The 20,482-nt window shown below is 37.9% G+C and overlaps 1 protein-coding gene across 6 annotated transcripts in view; it reads right to left on the reverse strand.

Moving 5' to 3' along the window:
• ACTN2 (actinin alpha 2) overlaps window positions 1-20,482 on the reverse strand; it is an 87,472-nt gene continuing 66,990 nt past the window's right edge. For 5 of the 6 annotated variants that reach the window (XM_067535998.1, XM_067535997.1, XM_067536001.1 and 2 more), the window contains 9 exons: window positions 19,621-19,729; window positions 18,577-18,717; window positions 16,952-17,134; window positions 14,296-14,430; window positions 13,621-13,800; window positions 12,382-12,528; window positions 5,982-6,047; window positions 4,112-4,270; window positions 1-2,360 (listed from right to left, as the gene is read on the reverse strand). In XM_067535998.1, the coding sequence (XP_067392099.1) occupies window positions 2,202-2,360; window positions 4,112-4,270; window positions 5,982-6,047; window positions 12,382-12,528; window positions 13,621-13,800; window positions 14,296-14,430; window positions 16,952-17,134; window positions 18,577-18,717; window positions 19,621-19,729 (1,279 nt within the window). In that variant the 3' untranslated portion in view covers window positions 1-2,201. Of the gene's footprint in view, window positions 2,361-4,111; window positions 4,271-5,981; window positions 6,048-7,071; window positions 7,150-12,381; window positions 12,529-13,620; window positions 13,801-14,295; window positions 14,431-16,951; window positions 17,135-18,576; window positions 18,718-19,620; window positions 19,730-20,482 lie in introns of all 6 variants that reach the window. The other variant, XM_067536002.1, reaches the window with a different exon arrangement.

The raw sequence follows: 20,482 nt of genomic DNA on the forward strand, positions 1-20,482 counted from the left end.
GAGAGGGAAAGAAACTTTGTATTAAATTGTTTTTTGAAAGTGCAAGGCACAGCAAGGTGACAAGTACAGTATAAAATCTTTAGGTAGGCTTGGATGGATCTTCCTGTGTAGGTTACTAAGTGCTCTAAGGCTAATTACCAGGTGCTCTGCTTGCTGTCTTCTTTGGACACTAAAGATCTGCTCCATGGATCAAAAATTATTTTATAAAAGCCATTTCCTACTGGTGCTGATGATTTTGTTCCTAGCTTATCCTGATCAGAGGAACATTCAAATGAAAGAATGAATGCTTCAATGCTTTCAAAGACAGGGAAGAATTTCATGCTTTAATTTTGTAGCTTGTGGAAGTGCCAGTTATAACCATGCTGAACTGCCTTTGCATTAGAATGTCCAGGATACATTTTTGTTTCTGTAAAACAGAAATTTTGTTTCCATGCCTGTGCCTAATTTGGAAGCTCACTAGTTTACAGACAAACTGCTCATTCATACACAACAGTCAATATGGGAGATACTCTAAAGGATCTTTTCAACGGGATTCAGCTGTACAGCCTACTGAGCATTTGGCTGGCAGTCTGGAAAGTTCCATATTAATACATGTATTAAAATCAAACACAGACGTGATCATTCTTAGCCCTGATATAGCACTTCTCATTTATAGGTCTCAAAGCACTTCATCAAGGTGGATAAGCAGTATCATCTACCTTTTACAAGTGGAAAAAAATAATGGTACAGGGAGGTTAAGGCAGAGAGTAAGGAACAGAACCCAGTTCTATTCACTTCCAGCCCTGGCCTTAAGCCACTAAGATCACAGCTCACAAACCAATTTATTAGCCAGCTAAGAAGCTGACTCCAACGTCGCACGCATCCTTCCAACTGGGATAATGCATGGAACGTTTACTCTTTTAAGCAAATGAAGAAATCTAAACCACCTTTAATGTGTAGAAATATTTCTGGTTCTTTAGAGGAAACACTAGATGAATCTCAACAACTGAACCATCAAAGTTTTGAAAAGCAGAGTTTATTTGTTAGGCACATCATTGCTTTAGTAGCACTGCATTGCAAAGTTAACAACTTCACCATTTGTGAATGTTTTGTTTGATTATATTGCATTTTTCAGTATCTGTTAGGATTCAAGTAAAAAAGTTATTGCTTTACTTCTCTACAAGTTGTCATGATGGAAACATGACTCCAGTAAAACAAACTAGCATATGGTAGCAGAATTGCCATTCAACAGAAATGAAGACAAACTATAATCCAAATTCTGTATGTGACATACAGTTAAAACTGCAACACAACCATACTCAGTTAGTTTAGGTAGGATTTTGCATCACATGGGATGGTGCTGGTTGTTCACTAATAAAACAAAGAACTGGCTTTCACATAGTGGGAAACAAAGGATCTATTCAAAATAGACATGACTGGGGGGTTTCAAAACAATACAATTCCTTACTATTTCCTGTTTATGAAAGTTGTGCTCTCTCAGCTGCAGAGTAAAAGGCTTAAAAGGAAAAGTACTGCTTGTAGATTTATTATAAAATATTAAATTATAATTTATTATGAATTTGCAGGATTATGCTTATGATGTTACAACTCTGTTAATAGAAAGCCATCTTTAAAAGATATAAAAATACAGTTTGGGATTATTTTAGTGGTTAAATATTTTACTTGATTGGTATTTTTCTTCCCTGAAAAGTTGCATTTTTTATTTTATTAAACTTTCTATGTGGAAACATATAAACCATAAAATCTGTAATGTAATATTTTTATATGAAAGAAAGAAGTATGACTTCTAACACAGAATTCTATGACTATAGTAAAAGCAGCATATATAGGATAAACAATTTTTGAAAATGGCAAAATATTTTGTTAGTCTTCATTTTTATTTTCACAAGCTCTGGTTTCTTTTTTCTGAATGGGTCTCAAATTTAATATATTTTTTAAATTAGTGATTTACTTTTTCTTCAAAATATATTTTCATGATATATAGGTCAGATAAACTCTTACCATCAGTGCAGAATCCTACTAGTGCTGCACACTGAAATATATGCTAGTTATTTGCATTCCTAACATTTGACACTGAATTCACCTACTAATATTTGTAAAAATCATTTTAAAATCATTTTGTCAAGGCTTTCAAGAAGCAAACTGAGAAATCAGTGTTATTGTTTTTCCAACGCATACAATGAGTATGGCCAATCACTGAATTACAGGTCACTTTCTCCATACAATGCTGATGAAAACGAGGTATAATCCAGAGCTCCGGGAACAGCACCCGGACCAGAGAAGGCAGGCATCCTTCTGATGCAATACTGAGCTTGTTCAGGAGGCAGTTCTCGCCGCAACTCTTCTGCAAGAATATAAGGCTGGGGAAAAGAGGTTATTTCCAAAAGAATTTTTAAAAATCCCAGATACAGAACATAATATTTTACAGATTTTTGTTTGTGTATCTTATATAACTAATATTAATAAACTAGGACTTCCTGCCTGTTTCTCCAAGACCAAGAATATTTCTCCTACTGAGCTGTAACTTCAATCATGACCTGGTGGGAATAATACTCTCAGCAAACAGATTGAGGGTAGATTTTGACCCTGTTATACACTGTTGACTTCAATATTAAAATAAGTTTCTAGACAAACTTTTTTTTATTATTATAATGACTGCCTTCAATTTATGACATAAAAAAGCACCTATTTGCCACTCTGGAGACCTGTGACATTATTTAAAATAACAGAACAGGAAGGTGTGTGATGTTTATTCCTATAGAACAAAACGCTCCTCTCTCACTTTTTCGGTTTGATCTTGGAATGTGTTTGGAATTCAAAGTTTGGTCCCTATTAGTTGAGATTGCAAAACCAACATCAGGGGGCCAGATTGAGTCTGCCCTGTAGTATTGCAGCCCCTTTTCTCGCCTGAACACAGGAACTGCTTGCTGGCAGCACTCTCTGGGACACAGACTACTCCAAAAAGGAGCGAGTTATGAAACCACTGATCTTCTTTGTTGCACGCCCCTCAACTCCTACTCCTGCATTGCATTCTGACCAGCAGAGCTGGCTACAGAGAAGAGAACATGCTCCACTTTCTTAAAGAGACGTGCTGTAGTTTCATTCCGTGTGTGTGCCCAGTGGCTTGAGGAAGCATAGTGCCTCCCAGAGCTCCCCTAGGGCAGGCAGGTCCATACCACCACATGCTCATGGATGTGCTTACTCAGGTGCAACCAGTCGTTTACTCAGCCAAAATTCTAATCTCAGCCACATGCAGGCAATGCTATGGAAGTTGGAAGAGTTTATGAAGAGGATTTTATCCCCTTGAATCAGTACTGTTCCATGGATATGCATAAGAGAAGAGCAGGACCACTGTATATACAGCTGTGTCAGCTGATCAAAAACTATTTAGTGCACCTAATTTTATCTTAGAACTGTAGGACCAGAAGGGACCTCAATGGGTCATCTAGTCTAGTTCCCTGAATTCAAGGTAGAACTACCTAATAACTAGACCATTCCTGACAGTTTGTCTAACCTGATCTTAAAAACCTTCAATGACAGAAATTCCACAACCTCCTTAGGTGATCTATTCCAGTGCTTAGTTACCCTGACAGTTAGGAAGTGTTTTCTAATGTCCATCTTAAACCTCCCTTGCTGTAATTTACACCCATTGCTTCTTGTCCTATCCTTAGAGATTAAGGAGTACAATTTTTCTCTCTTTCTTGTAACAAACTTTTATTTCATCCTATTTACTTCAGACCATTTCTCCAGTTTGTCCAGATCATTTTTAATTTTAATCCTATCCTGCAAAGTGCTTGCAACCCTTCCCAGCTTGGTATCATCTGCAAACCTTTTGAGGCTTATAAATCATTATCTAAATGTTATGTTAGTTCTTTGTGATGTGAAGGGATAAGGAACGAGCTTTGAATTCCACTCACATTCCAGTTAGAAGGTTGGGTTGAAGTTCAAACCAGTACCACAAGAATGAACGGTGAGCATGTTAGTCTTCTTAATGAAAAACAGAACCTAGCTCTACTAGACAGCTTGTGAAAGACTTTCGGCAAAGGAAGGTTAAACAACACTGATACTGAAGTAGAGGGAAATCCTTACAGCTAGGAACAAAAGGACTGACCTTATCTGAAGCTAGGATTCTGAAAGAAGCGATGACTTGCTCAGCTGTGTCTGTGTCCGCAGTCTCTCTGGTCATGAAGTCAATGAAGGACTGGAAAGAGACGGTTCCCTGCCCATTGGGATCAACCAGGGACATAATTCGGGCAAACTCTGCCTCACCCTTTGACAACATTCAAAAAGAAAACGATAGTAACTGTAAAATCAAATTTCAACATTATGTATCTCTATGACATACTACTAGAGATTCTGGGTAAAAATTATAAAAACAACTAAGTGACTGAGAAGCCTCAGTCTCATTTTCAAAAGCCTAAATGTGACTGAAAGCCATTTCAGAAGCCTAAATGTGACTGAAAATCAATAGGATTTAGGAGCAAATATGCCTACATCACTTTTGAAAATGGGATTTAGGCACTTTTGAAAATGTAATCCTTTGTCCTAAATCCTGTGCCCTTTTCTGCTTCCTGAAATATTTTCTACACAACATCTAAATAGTTTATAATAAATCATTAGTTTCTATCTTTTTTTAAAACAGTGGAGTGATGTAGTTTTGACTTAATCCTTTATTTAAAAAAATCACCTATCTGTTTTCAGGGCTCTATCAAGTTCCTCTGCTTACTACCGGCTCAGTCCTGAAAAGAGCTGAGTACTCTAACCTCAGTCCAGCACAGGACTTACACAGCATGTGCTTAACTTAAGTTGCACTGAGTCCTTAGCCTGGACCAGGGTAAGTGCAGCTGCATGGGTATATGGTACACATTTTTATAGCCGAGTCTCTCATGTTACAAATAGAGTGAAAAGTTTGTTTATCTTTTCCATTTCTCTTCCTTTGCATAGTAAAATTAGTTCCCAGGAGGTTTCACTTTCTCCTTATAATTAGTATCACTTTCTGCCCTACCACAACAAAGCTGTTGTGTTATATTTGGGACATCATTGAAGAGGAATGGATAAACATATTCAAAAGTAATGAAAAAGTTTCAATTCATATTATTAAATTTGGAACGTGCCCCCCACACATTCTTCTTTTAAATAGAATCTAAATTTGGGGCCTAAACTTAGCTGTCACTTTAATGCAACCTGTTCAAGGCATGTTAAATTCTGCTCTATGTCATACTGGTTTCACTCTTCTGTCCAAAGATATGTTAAATTCACATGTTCAAAGAATAACTTGATACTATCATCTCTTCTACATCTGATCTTGCTCTCATTGAAGTCTATTGAAAAAATTTAATCTATACAGATGGACCCCATGCATCAGTGTGGTACCACAATGACATTAAAGAAGGTTAACCCACACAGAACAGCTTGCAGGATTGGGGCCTGTATTAGCAATTAACACACATTTTGTTATTATGGTGTCAACATTCGGCAGAAACAGTTATTAAAATAATCTTCCTAATACATGGCAACAATTACATTTATTCTTAAATTTTTTTTTTTTCAGTAAAAAGTGAATGAAAAATGCAGATTTAAAATAAATAAATAAAACTCAACCCTGCAGTTTGCTTTCAAGAATTAGGAATATTAAAAAGCCCCAGAATAATTATTTTTCATGCAGACAAAAAGCTAATTCACATATATTTAAACTGAAAAGATTTAATAGTATATTTATTTGATACAATGTACATTTCATGGAATGTGCTTCATAAAGCAAAGCTAAATGCAACAAACCATGAATTAGGTGTCTACCGGGGGTATGTTTCTACTTTTAATGTTTTTTACCTTTTTAAAGTATAGGGAAAAAATGGAATTGATAGCTAAAGTGTAAATGTTATTGTTTGTAATATGTGCAAACTATGGTAACCTTTAATACTGACGTGGTTAGCATTATTAGCCATTTCCAAATCAATTTCATTGTATTTTAAAATTCATACCAAATCATAACCCATTGAAATTAAGCAAGCTCTGAAATCATCATGGTCCATCAGCCCACTCTTCTTCTATTGATCCAAGCAGCATAAAGAATATATGAGGGAATTTTTGAGGTATCAAAAACAGGCAGGAGACCATCACCATTTCCATACAGATGGCAAATGTACATCACCAGAAGATTGGATCCATGGAATGAGAGGATGTTCATTGGAGGTAATGCCAAAGCAGGTCACGAGGAGCATCATCAATTTAAAGGAGGAAGAAGCAGCTAACACATTGCGCACATGAAACAAACACATCACAGAGAATAATACCAGAAAAGGGGTGGGTCAAGTACAACATACGAACATACAGAGCACAACAAGAAAGGAGAGAGAGGTAAGGAGAAAAGTTTGTCACTCAACTAGCCAAAGTCAGGAAAGGAAGGCTGGTTCATTGTCATACAACATATTTTTTAGATTTCGGTATTGGAAGGTTTATTAGAAATTACAGTAGCTTTTAGTGCCTAGCAGTCTAGAAAGAGCATAACTGCATTTTGAAAATACTGTACTTCAGAGCCCAGGCAGACTGAGCTGTGTGCTGCCACATGAGAAGTGAGTTCCAGAATTCTCTCTCTGATCTCTAGCTAATGGGACTCTGAGTACAGTAGAGGTATGAGCCAGTGGGGTTGAAAGAGGAGATGTGGATTGTTTGTAGCCAACAGAAGTTGATCAATGGCAGATCTCTTATTAAAGGAGGATGCCCATTTTCTGAGCAGTAGGTGAGTAGGACATTCATGGTTAACTGCCGAGAGTGGATATTAAAAGGGGATGGTGGTGGAAGCTGGCCAAAAGACAGAGGTGGGCAAAAGTCCTCCTTGAGGTGAGGGAAGGCTTGTGCTTGGAAGTCTGAGCAAGGAAAAATATGAGTGTGTGATGGTAGCAGTGACCCACAGTGGCTCATTAGAATCCAAGTAGACTACATTGGATCACACAAAAGCAGCAAAATGCAAACATTTTTACAATCAGCTACATTTGAGTTTAAACCTAGGTCTCTTTAGGCTAGTATTATACCAGTCTATTTGAAAACAGTAAATACGTCAGTTTTTTCTACCTGCAGGTCATTTCCAACCTGTCCTAGACTGATGAGGCAGGCTTTAAATTCATCAGACTGCAGATCGCCAGATTCATCCTAGTATCACATCATGGGTCATGCATGCAGAATGTGCAAGGAGGGGGAGAAAAAGTCATAAAGTGGATTAGTTGGTTAGTAAAGAACACTGCAAAGTTGTATCAATAATGATTTGTTAAGATGGAATCTGACTAATGAAAATAAAAAGGGTTCATTTACATTGTTTACTTTTTTCAGGAGATCTTAGCTGTTGATATTGTGTGGCCTGATTGAAAGGCTCCCATTGACTTCAGTGAGCTTTGGATCAGACCCACTGTGTGCTTGTTTATCAGTGTATTATTTTGATTCAATAACCCTTTTGGTTTCATGGAGTTTTGGCTTTTTTGTGCAGCTACAACGCTGAAATGTTGCTTTTATATAAGTACCATTATTTTTTCTTTCTTCTGCATTTTCTCTGAAGAGGGATTGTTCTGTATACTACCATTTCCATCCTTCATTTTCTCTCACCTTACAATTTGTGAAAGATACAGGATAACTTGACATGGACTAAACTATTTTTCCCACTGGGTTAGGACTTCTTCTTCTCCCTTGACCTGATAATATTTTTAAAAATTTGAGTAAGCATATCTTAGATAAAAAACAAAAATATAATATAGTCATTAATTCATGGCCTAGATAAAAAAAGAAAACCTGATCAATGACATAGCTTGATTTAAGCATGTGTCTTCTTATGACCATTTAAGGTGAGGATCTACTCTGAAAACGTATTATAAAAATGGAATCATGAGATCTCATGTTTATTGTCTCCCAGTGACGCCAGATCAAATTTGCTCATTTTTTTCTAAGTAAATTTTTTTCTTTAATTACCAGCCCAGTAAACTAACCCAGCATTCCCAAAAACAGACTGTTTTCGTCTCTTCCTGTTCACACCTCACCCATAACCGTGATCCAGATGACACATATTATAGATTTAGTTAAGGTGTGTGCAGTTAAGGTCTGTTCCTAAAATCTGGAAATTGTTTTCGCTGCTGGTCTGACAGCCAGAGTTTGTACAACTTTAGGTCACAGTTCAAGATCCAACTTTTTTCTGTGGCTTCTGCATGAGGGAAAAGATCCTGGTCAGGTGATGAATAATTTGAAAGATGGTATCTGCGCCTTTTTTTTTCTGACTCTTGTAGGCTGATACCCTTGGCATCTCTTGTAAGATATCATGTATTTTAAAGATTTTTAAAATTTCTGTAAAATATCATTTTCATAATATATAGGCCAACAGGGTTTATGAAAACATATTGAATCTGAAAAAGGAATCTCTGTTCTTAGCATTAAATGTGGAAACCATACAGGGATTGAGAGGCACTATTCCAGTTCACCTGTTTATGATAAATCAATAAGACACCATTTGGAGCACACAAAAAAATCTTTTTATAATTCAAATAAGTTGTACCCCGTCTCATTTTTGTTTTTCTACTGCAATGCAATGGAGGAGACAGAGGAAAATATAACTGTTTGGCAGCAGATCTATATTTATACTTGGAGCTACACTGTGCCTGTAGGCACAGCCCTGAGCAAGGAATGGTGCACCTTCCCAGGAGGTACCATGCAACAAAGACACCTGTCTGAGACAGAATTCCCTCCCTGTTTCCTCCTTGATGCAGGGGAGGTCGTGATTTACTGTTGGCCTATAACTAAGGCAACTTACGAGATCACCTGTGTGGTCTAACTGTGCTGGTTGATACACTGAGGAGGGATGGAAACTCTGTCCATTTGCTTCATGTGCATGCAGCACCCCCTCACTCCACCACACCTAGACCCAGGACCCAGCTATTCCCATGGAAAGGTATAAGGAGGGAACTCACTCCTCCTTGCTCTCCTCTGTGGACTTGGGAGTCTGAGCCACAATCTAGTCCTTTATATTTTAAATAGTATGTGGTTTTCTCTTTTCAATATTCAAGACATGTAGAGACCATTTAAAATAACTTGTGCCTGATCCTCATGCCCTTCCTGAAGCAGATAAAGGGTGGTGACTCTGGCCCTATAATAGTAATGGGGTTTAAATGGTAAGATCATTATGATTTTGAACATTTGCCCTTTATTTCCCTTCAAAGAAGGAAAAAGGGGTTCCCCTCTCAAATGTATATCTCAATGAAGCCATTCTTGGCAGTAGTTTATAAATGGTTAGTTTCATGCAGATCAGAATAAACTATTTTAAGAGTGGAGCTTTTAGTGACTCCCTGCAGATTAGTACTTTAATAATATTCACACACACATGCACAGCTCCACACATTAAGATCTGACTTAAACTGGAAAAGTGCCAGGAAATTCAGAGCTCAGGCATCCATAACTGACCTTGATGTGTTTAAATAGTTAAAGCCTATTTGTCAGGCATGATTTTCATTTTTTGGATCCTTGCCAATTGTTCATCACAGAACTTCACTCTTTAATTCTATTAATTTTTATAAATACCTCATCCATTCAGTACCACTGTTTGCAACAACAGTATTATTAGTTATAAGGCTAACAACAATTCTACACCGTAAATCTTAATGAAAAGGACAATGCTGCCAGTAGCTGTTTCAAATATGCCTATGTTTTAAAGATTTAGAAGCAAATATATCCGATTAGCTAAAGAAAATATGTCAGCAAACCTCAGAACATAAGGTTTATTTTGAAGATCTCTACACCCATTTCTGCTCTCTATCTCACAGATGGAATGTGATGCCTTTGATGTTACAGAGCTACATTTGGATGAGCCAATTTCATCTTCACACCAATTCAAGACAACAGATTTCATAGCAGAGTTTGAATCTGCCTGATCTCTGTAAACAGCCAGCTTAGAAGATTCTTAATTGTGTTTACCTGAAGAAACCCTGAAACCGAGTTGATACATGGTACTCTCTGAAATTGAATGTGCAAGTTCGGGAGGATGAAGGGAAGGTATCCAATTGAAAAAGAAGCTTCAGTCTCTTAAATTAGTTTGTTCAATGAAAAAAATTTGCCACCTTCCAACCTGTGTAGAATGAGTCATATTTTCTCCCTATATTAAACCTTAATTAGGGCTTGCATATACTAACACTATTTCACACCAAGCTGAGGTATGAATTTACCCAGCACTAGCCTGCTGCATGCTGTCTGTGTGGACCTTGCTACCACACATTAACAATTCTTTAGTGTGCTTTGAAACGGCTTCACTTTTATCAATGAGAGCACGATTTGTTTCGCACAGGAAGTCTGATTTAGCAGCTCAGTTTTCAAATTTTGCCTCCTTTTCTTAAATTTGTACACTGCAGGAGGTGAACTGCTCTCCAGGCCTTTGGTTTTACCCTCCTTTCTTAGAGTCACATGCTCCCTACCATGCATAAAGTTGTGTGGAAGCACCATCTCTCGTCCACATCCTGTTATATAGCCTTTTCTAAGCTTCAGCTCTGCTGTATTGTTTCTCTGGGATCTGAGCGTGTCTCTGCCAGTTTGTAGAAAGACTGCAGATTCACGAGAACATGGCCAGCTGCCATAGATCTTAACTTGTGCATATACACTAGCAGCAACAGACAGTCCATTCTGCTGGGTTGCCACTGCCTGGCAATGATAGCCCCTCCATGGAAAGTTAAAGCCACAGAGCAGACATTTCTGCGCTGAAGACTGAATTAAAGTTATGGAAGTGCTGCAAATGGCTACTCAGTGTGAGTTGTACTACGGCATAGCCACCTTTATCCCTTGAATACCATACCTCTTCCAAATGTTCTCCACACTGCACGAGGGGAACGTATGGTCTTTAAGGAGCTGTCAAATCTTTACACAAAGTTCCTACTTCCCCATAATGGATTCTTCTAAACTACAGGTTGTAATTTATCAGGGCCTGACGTTCTGTCTGCTTTTAATAGCTCTAATTGCGCAATTATCTGCTCCAGTGCATTGGGAAAGCTTTTTAGCACATTGATTCCTTCTCATCCTGAGAAATGTATTTCTGTCTCTATGATATCATCTTCTGCTTCCTTAGTGAATATAAAGAGGAATTATACTACACTACAATTACATTTAGCGTCTTCATAAAATGAAGTACATCGGTCACTGACTCCTGTGGATCTATGCTCTCCTTGCTTCTACTGCAGATATTTGAAAATTCTACTTCTTTTCTGAAGTGCCAAGTACCAAAGGGTGACATCAGTATCCAATATACGCCAACTACAAATCCAGATGCAGGTAGCCACTTCAGAGTTGGACAGTTAAGAAATGGAATATCAGGATGGAAATGAAAGAGGGGAGCTAGCACTGGGCATGGGGTGGACAGAGGCAGGATAGGAGTGGGTGAAGCTCTCTGGAACCTAGGAGAGTTTGCTGAAAATCCAGGTGGTAAGAAGGATAAGGTGAGGGATTCTGTACAGGGAGGAAGGCGGCTGGCTGGTGCTGTTACAGCAGCCATTTTCAGTATTTCAGATTTGTATTGGATTTTGAAGACAGATTTGTATGAGCATCTACCCAGCAAAATTGTGTGTGAAAATAGTTTTCCAACTGGGAATGTCACATCCCTATTCTTATGTATTAAAGTAACTCCCAGTTTGCATTAAATTGTGTTGTTTTGTTACTGCAGCCATACCTATCTTTATTTACCTCTTACACATGTGCATTTTGATTACTTCTTTCATTTCTTTGATTGCACTGAAAATCACAAGTAGAGTGTGTTACATTCATCCAGAAGGGTATTTTCTTTTCCTACTTTATTCATTTCTAACTAAGGAACTGAAATACACAATCCCTGTGCATAGAAAGGATTTTCCTTGAAAACAATCACTACTCTTGCTTAGTTGCTTCCTTGAACAGAATATTTCTAGGGGAAAATTACTGATTTTTTCCCTTTTTTCTTATAATGCAGGAGAAATCAGGCCTTAATATGTGACTGCAGCTAATGATGAGAGTGCCCAATAGGCCACTGTTTTAATGTAAGGGACACATCACTTTGCAGCATATACAAAAATATCCAGTCAGTTCCTTCCATTATTTTAACAGGTTGTTACAAGCACTCAGCTAGCTGTCATTCTCTCTGAATTTTAATTCCACAGCAAAACTGAAGAAGAAAAATTAATCTTTAAATAATCCGCATAATAAATGCTATGGGTTTAGAGAATATGCCTTCTATTTTTAACTTTAAAAAAAAATCCATTTTTAGTGCATCCTTTTTTTTTCTCTCTTTTTTTTTTTTTTTTAAAGAGACACTACTATTTGGAATGCAAAGAGACAATGTTATACTGACTTGCTTTTGGAGTCCTGTTAGATGAGAAAGAAGTGGGAGTACTGTACCCTATCAAAATGATTGAATGATGCTCTGAACTCGTTCATTTGTTCTTGGGTGATACCCTTGGCATCTCTTGTAAGGATCTGCGTCTCAATTTCATTGATAGTTCGGGCAATGGTGGTCAGTAAGAGTTCCCATCCAACACGGATATGCTATAGAAGAGAAAACATGGATTCTTTAGGCTGGTAACGAAAACATGAACTCCTAGCACAATAACAAAGATGGTAAGAAAAAACCAATGATACAAACTGAAATATTTATATAAATTGTTGTTTGGTGCCACTACTTCTATACTACGATTATGGCTGCACTGGAACTATAACAGATATGCAAAAAAATTTATTTAATTCCTAAACTGATACTTGTTTATACCTTCTATTGGTTCTTGATCATAGTGTTCATGTTAGCCATAAAGTCATCTCTCGTCTTAAATGGCAACACTTGGATTGAAGAGCTGTTGTATTCTTGAGAATCAGTTTAATTCTAGACAGTATTTGGCTGATCCAGCCCTATTCCCTAACTTTCCAGTTATAGCCACTTTCCCACCTTGGGCCCCAACTCTCTGAATACTTAAACTCATGAGTTACTTTATGCATGTGAGCAGTCTCATTTAGTTCAATGGAACTACTCCTGTGTGTAAAGTGACTCATATGTATGTGTCGACAGGATAGGGGCCTTGGCTGGTAATCTGTCATGACAAACATGCAGGAAAAGACATGGCTTTGTCATGACAAAAAGTGCTACAGCACTCATCAAAAACAAAAAGGAAAAGTCATGGCAAACTATATTTTAAAGAATACATTTTTTTGTCATGGGAAATTAAGAGAAAAGTCAAATAAATATCCCTTATGTTCCAATTAACACATTTCATAATATTTAACAGTTCAAACCCATATAACAATCCATGTTCCACCCTCCATGGACATATACTGAGTCCACAATGTCAAATGTATAAAGGAATCTTATGCTCAGATCTTGCAATCAGCTCCATCCAGGACTGGAGCCTTCCTCAGCAGTGGCTGGCCAGGTGACAAAGACCACAATGTTTCATTAAAAAAAAAAAGACCAAAAACCATGGTTTTGTCACAGAAGTCCTGGCTGAGACAAACTGAATCTTAGTAACGTATATCTTTTACTGCAAATGAACTAGGAAGTCTGCCAAATTCTGTCCTCCGTTACAACCCCCTCAGACTCAGAAGAGTGGATACATGAACCTCAGAGCACAGAACTGAATTCATAGCTACCTCCATAGTATAACTGGTGTGCTTGTTATCAAACACCAGGGCTTCTTGTATAAGCTGATGGTCTCCTTCCAGTTTGTCAATATTGGTTTTGTAGTTGATGATATTGTGTTCATGCTGCTTCAGTTGATTCATCTGGTCCTCCAAGGGCCCTGTCAATTCAACAGAGCTGCGGGCAATTTCCTGTCGCACAAAAAAACCCAAAAAGTCTAAGCTCCAGAATTGTTAGTTTGCCACATATTTACATAACCCCTTTAACACTAAGAATCAGTACCAATCAAAACTCCCTCCAAAGGAAAAACCATGGTCTCCTGCACATTCATATCTCAGGACAACATTAGGAAAATGGTATCTTTGTGGAAAGAACACAACCAAACTAATAATGGTCATCTAGGGGAGGATTTCAAAGGTCCAGCTCACATGGATTGTTAATGTGAGTTGGGTGCCTGTATGTAATTTGGGCCTTTGAAAATCACCCCTCTAATGTCTCCATTTACTTTTCAAAAATGTATTCCAAAAAGATTTCACCTTGTTAAAATCTGATTACATGAATGTTGGAATGTTGGTGCAGTGCAGTGGAGGCCATCGAAGTTCTGTGTGTACAGCAGAGAGTGTTCTGGAAAAAAACGATATTTGCTCTGTTCAGCTGCCACCTCTTGATGCCTCAAGGATACTCACCTCCATCTTGGTCTGGATCCATGGCCCAATGACATTGGCCTGAGCAGCAAATTGGCGACGCAGACGTTCATTAGAATGCTGACGGGCTAGCTCCTCCTGCAAAGATTGATCCCTCACAGGCACAAGTTGTTTCACCTGCCCAGGCACAAAAGAAATGAGGGTTGATGTGAGTAGATAAGATTAGATCACACCTGTAAAAACAATATAGCATAGATTGAAGGTCTCCAAACCTCAGTCTCCCCCCTGCCTGCTTTCCCTGTCACCCCCTAGAGCTATTTAGTGACCAAGTTTATTTCATTACCTAAAATGTTTGTTTGCTTTCAATCGTGAGCAAACTTTGTGGAGTCTTTGACTGTTTTAACTAATGTATACACGTGGCCTGTTCTGTTTTCTTACTTGAAATTTGGTAGGATTTTTTAGCTACTAGAACCATTGAAATGAAGAGTTGTGCTGTACAATGAAACAACAGATATAGACTCCTTTTTTTAGTGAATATTAAGCATTATTGACCAAAGAAACAGATACTGACTGACATGAAGCCATGTGAGGAAGCAGGAAATTCACTGCAGTGAAAATAATTTTTTATTTTATTTCTGGACTGAAATGTCCCTGAACAGGATTAATTAATAAAGTATGACAGGGAGTCAATTAGGATTTAATAAAGATATACACTGGTACATAGGTGGTTGTTAGCTGTTAACCTACAAGGCATATGATTAGGCCACAATAGACACCCGAACTGATCTCACTGTAGTTACAAAATATCATAGCACAGTTCTGCAGACACTTACTACTGAGCCTAGTACTTACTCCTGTGAGATTGAAATGAGACTACCGAAGTTATTTAACACTTTGGCCTTTATTCAGGAAAGCAAACGTGCCTAAATTGCATCCCTATTCACAATAGCATTTAAGCACATGTTCTTAGCCATATTCTCCTGAATAGATATGCTTTACTTAACTGGGGTATTTGCAGAAGAAGATGGAAAATAAGAAAGAACAACAAAAACATTCAGACTGAGAATTTTTTTTTTTTAAATTATGATTAAGTTTACGAGGAAAATAAACCTAAGTGATTCTAAAGTTGTAATGACAAATCATTCATTTATTTTTCAGATAAACTTTTATAAAATACAAGAATTACTCATTCTTTCAAGTGGAACTGTGTAGTGCGATCAGTAATTTTTTTAAAAACTGAAAGTAATTTATTATATATTTTAATTAAATGACTATATATAACACTGAATTTAAAACATTTAATCAAATAATTATTAATTTTTAAAGTTAATTTGAAGATTGCCATTCAAAGTAAAAGTTGAAAACAAATGTTGTAAATACGATAGTCATTTGGGTGGCTATCGTGATTAATTTACACTCACCATTTTTTAGTAGGACATGTTATGACCAACCCAACATACTCTTGTCCATTTTGAAACTGACTCAGCCTGGAAGTATGACCAGAAAGGCTGACATTTAAGGGGGTAGGGGGAATCTAATCTCTGACTAGATTCAAGTTTAAGACTTCTTAACCTTAATCTAGTTACTAAAGTGTATTTCCTGTTAAAAAAAAAAAAAAAAACAGGCTATTTTGAGCATATTCACTTCCCTATTAGTCTCACCTAGCTTTAAGCAGTAATTTACACACAATATTCCATCCAAGCAGAGCAACGAAGATAGATTCAGATAAGATGTGTTGGGCCAGCTCCACAATGTGGTTCTAAAAGCCTCAGTAATAGGGCTGCACTTGATACTTTGTCTACCCCACAGGATCGTTATGGTGAAACTGAGAGTTTGGTTCTAGTTGTTTGGTTCTTGTTACCTGTGGGGATCATGTTCTTGTGGCCTGCAATATATTGTTTGTATATTTGGTGGTGTGTATCGGTCTTCTGTGTGTGCGTGAGTATTTATGCATGTGTGTTTTTCTAAAAACAAAGTTCCACAGTGCAGATCTGGATCCTGATCCAACTCCCACTTAACTTCAATGGGAAAGAATTGGTTCCCCAGCCTGTGTACTTTCAGTCATTAAGGATATAGCCACGTGGGGAAAACAGTTGCAATTCAGGGACCTGTAATCCTATTTTACACTTAAAATTAATATCCCACATCACATTTTTAAAATGTTTTAAATATATTTTATATCATAAAAACTGAGTTAGGCCCAAATTCTCCTCGCAGTTCTACATCAGTTACCCCACTGACCTACTAAATATTGAGTTGAAATGTGTTTAAAAAGTGAAATATAGTTGTAACTTTCATTTCATATTGTTTTTTTCAATAACCATCTATACTACATTTTGCCATATTACAGGGGTAGACTTCTTTTCTGCACCAGCCATAATGACATCCAAGTTTCTTCTAGCCAACAGCCTAATTTTATGTTGACATACCTTTCTGCTGTCCAGACTAGCCAAGATTTTTAAGAAAGAGTTTTCTTTATGGGGCTGTTCCTGTTTTTTTCAGGGAGATTTTTGCCTGAGTGAATGCTGTTGGATCAGCCCTGCCATTCAACATTTTTTTCCTTTTGGTAATTCATGACAACTTCTAGAGAGTCAGTGGGGTTCTCTGTTCTTATTATTCATACAACTAAAACATTATTCCTGCCATGTCATTTCCACCTTTAACATATATCCCTTATCCCACCTTGACACAGATTTACCTTATCCCACTTGGCACGGATTTCATCCATAGTGATGGTGCTGTAAGGATTGCTTGCACTTATTCTGATGTTGTAACTCTGAATAACCTTCTCAACTTCATTTTGGATTGACAGGATAGCCTGCCTCTCACCGTCTGCCTCTGGCAAAGTGGCTTTAAACTGTTCATGGGCAGTGATTAAACTCTGGAATCAGAAACAAAGGGGAAAAGTATGAGGATTTTTGTTGTAGTGTCAGTTCTATGATCTTGAGGGCCTGATATAAATAATTTCATTTCCTCCTCAAATACATTGTACACATGGGGTGAAACCCTGACCCTTTGGAAGACTATGGCAAAATTCCAGGGGAGACAGAATTTCACCCATAGGAACACCACAAAGAAAACTGAATTTGCAATAAGGTCATCTTTGGGGTAGTAGACCATACTTCGCTATTTTTGAAGATTTAAAAGACAGTATCAAGATGAAAACGATACATTTCTGAAAAAATGTTTCTTTACTTATGTTTCTAACAACATATGAGAATAAGATTGCAAATGAAAAAAAAAACTAATTTAATTTTCACACTTGGTTGTACTTCACTCAGTTTGAATAGTAAAACCAGATAGATAAGTTTCACTTTGTTTTTCATGATACTTTCAACGTTTCAATACCGTGCTCTTTGGGTTTCCAATGCTGCAAGTGAATATTATCCCCTTTCCTTTTCCCTGTCATGTTTTTTAAAACATGACAGGTTTTCTACTTGTGTTCTTTTTGGGACCACCCTAACCTCCCCTTTTTTAAAAAAAAGAAAGTAATTAAAGCCCTGACTCTTCTTTGGAATTCTATCACATGAAGCCCTGTGTCCAGATGGAGTCTCAATGAAGTCAGAGTGACTCCGCATAGACAAAGAAGGTGTGCCTAGTGGGATCTGAGGCTAAATACTTGAAAGCATCCCTTTAAATACAGCTGCACAAATGCCCCACTAACATTGAGTGCAACTGAACAAATGACAGAATTAATGCCTTTAATTATTTTCACAACAAACCAACTATACACAATGAGCAGCCTGATTCTCATTTACACTAAGACCCTTAGACGGCAGCCTGGTAATATAAAGCAATCTTAAAGTGGGTGTAAATGTAATTTATGCCTTTCCTTTAATGAGAGATAGAAGTAAAGTGTCAGATTCCACCAAGCTGCATCAATGCAGTCAGATATGACCGTTCTGGGCCAATTCCCATACACAGTAACTGGTCAAGGCCATCAATCCCACCTAGCTGAGAGTGTCTGAGAGCCCCAAACAACCACCAATGGCCATACAATGAGAAATGCAAAGAGACACCATGTTTCCAAGTTCTGCTCTCCACATGGTTTGCCTCCCTACTGACCTCTGGCTAAGGTCTCTTTCCAAAGGGAGAAGTACTGTAGCCAGCTGACTTAACCTATAAGCAGAAATGGTCTTTTATCATCACTTTTATGCTCATGGATTTGAGGGAGGGAGGGAGAGAGAAAGGACATTCAGAAAGATAGCTTTAAGGTAGTATGTGTTTTCACATACACATGATGACTGTGTCCGTTCAGTGAGAGGGAAGGATTCCTTTCTTGACTTCCTGAGGATTGCAAACCAAAAACATATTACCATTTACCTGAATTTCCTCTATGCTATGAACAATAAACATGTCCTGTAAGTCTTCCATAGCACCTTCCATCCAGTTGTTAAATGGAGCAGCCCTCTTGGCAAACTCCAGGTGAAGCTGATCAATTGTTTCCAGCAATTTCTCGGTCCTCTGTTAAGACCAGTAAATGCACACAAATAAATTCATTGTTTCCAAGGTGAAAGCTAATTCTATGCACATACATGTAGTGTCCCAGTTACCTTGGGCATACATTTTCAGAAGTGACTGATGATTTTGGGTGCCTCATTTGCTGGCTGCCCAACCTGAGACATCTTAAAAGGTGTCACTGAAGTCAGTGTGAGACTACTTACATTAAAATTACTTTCATGTTAAACATACGTAAACTTAAGCATGTGCATAAACCTTTGAAGGATCAGGGCCGAAGTGATTTTTTTCCCCCGTTTGTTGGATTTTAAATGTTTTCTGTTAATCTGATCTATGAACTAAACAAATTAAATTTCACCAGTTTTAAATTAATGTCCTGCTTTGGTAATTTCTTTCATGTATAAAATGGAGCAGTAATACATACATGTCAAATTTCAGCCCTGAAATGTATGTAGGTGGCTTCCACTGATCTCAGGAGAAGCCATGAAGATACATCCTAGGGCTTTTAGTAAATTGGATTTCACTGTTTTGGAACCTCAATCACCAGAGAGCCTGGCCACTAACTTCCTGCTGAAACTGAGTTTTGCTGCAGTGAATATGACAAAACAACTGCCTAATTATATCACTCCTATGTATCAAATCCCCAAGGATGGAATTATAAATCACGTCTTGGTGGCCAAATTCATTCTGCTGCTGCTTTATTACTGTCTCTAGCAGCAAAGCACCATCTTATTTGTTACTGAGCAATTCAACCTATATTGCAAATGAACTCATAGCAAATTGAAATGAAGCACTGAGGAAAGGGTTTATTGCAGTCTGGATTCCAGGAATTAACACTCAACAATGTCTGTTATAAATCCCAAAGGATTTTTTTTTTTAAATGGAGCCACTTATTTATATCAATTTTACCTCCAGTGCCTCTCTCCTTTTCTGAGTAAGTGTTCCCAGTTTGTCCCATTGGTCACATATCTTCTGGCATCGGTCATTAACACCTGCAGCATCATAATAGTCCAGTTCACTAGGAAAGAGTGAAGACAAAGAGCTATAGCTTCTGAACAAAAGTACACTACATTCTGAACAAAAGTACACTACATTCTGAACACTACATTCTGCACCTATGTACAGATTGCACTGGCCTTCAGTAACTATTCCTCCTCTTCTTTTTCCTTCCCTTGCTAAAAACGTCAGGTTGCAACCAATTAGGCAGTGTAGTGGTATTATAATGTATGGCATCCACAAAGGTATCTGGGTGCTAAAACCACAGATTTAGGTGCCTAGGTCACAATTTTGGTTCTACTGTGATCCACAAAACTCCTACCAAACTTTGTAGGCACCTAAATTCACTCGGTACTTAAGTTTTCAGTGTAAAAGTTTCCTCGGAGCCTATGTTTCTGCCTCTGGGTATGCGCACAGCAGCCTCCCTCTAGGCTTCTGGATAGCTATCTTCCACCTAAGCCCCAAAGTGATTAACAAACCTCAAGCAAAGACAGGTGTTCAGCTACCTAGGTCTCGTGGGGCTTGGGCTTGATTGGTAGGTATGCTCAGAGGACACCTATTGGATCAGGTCCCATTCAAAATCCGGCCTGATGTAGTGGTGCTCATGTTGCAACTCTTAGCCCAGTGGTTATAACACTTACCTGGGATGTGGGAGATCCAGGTTCAATTCTCCCCTCAACTAAAGAGGGGCAAAAGGATTTGAAAAGGGGTCTCCCAACTCTCAGGAGAGTGCTCTAGCCATGGGGCTATGGGATATTCAGATGTGGGGCTCACT

This window comes from Emydura macquarii, unplaced genomic scaffold, assembly GCF_026122565.2.
Source record: "Emydura macquarii macquarii isolate MOO-44397 ecotype Brisbane River unplaced genomic scaffold, CSIRO-AGI_Emac_v2 contig_3517, whole genome shotgun sequence".
NCBI lineage: Eukaryota > Metazoa > Chordata > Testudines > Chelidae > Emydura > Emydura macquarii.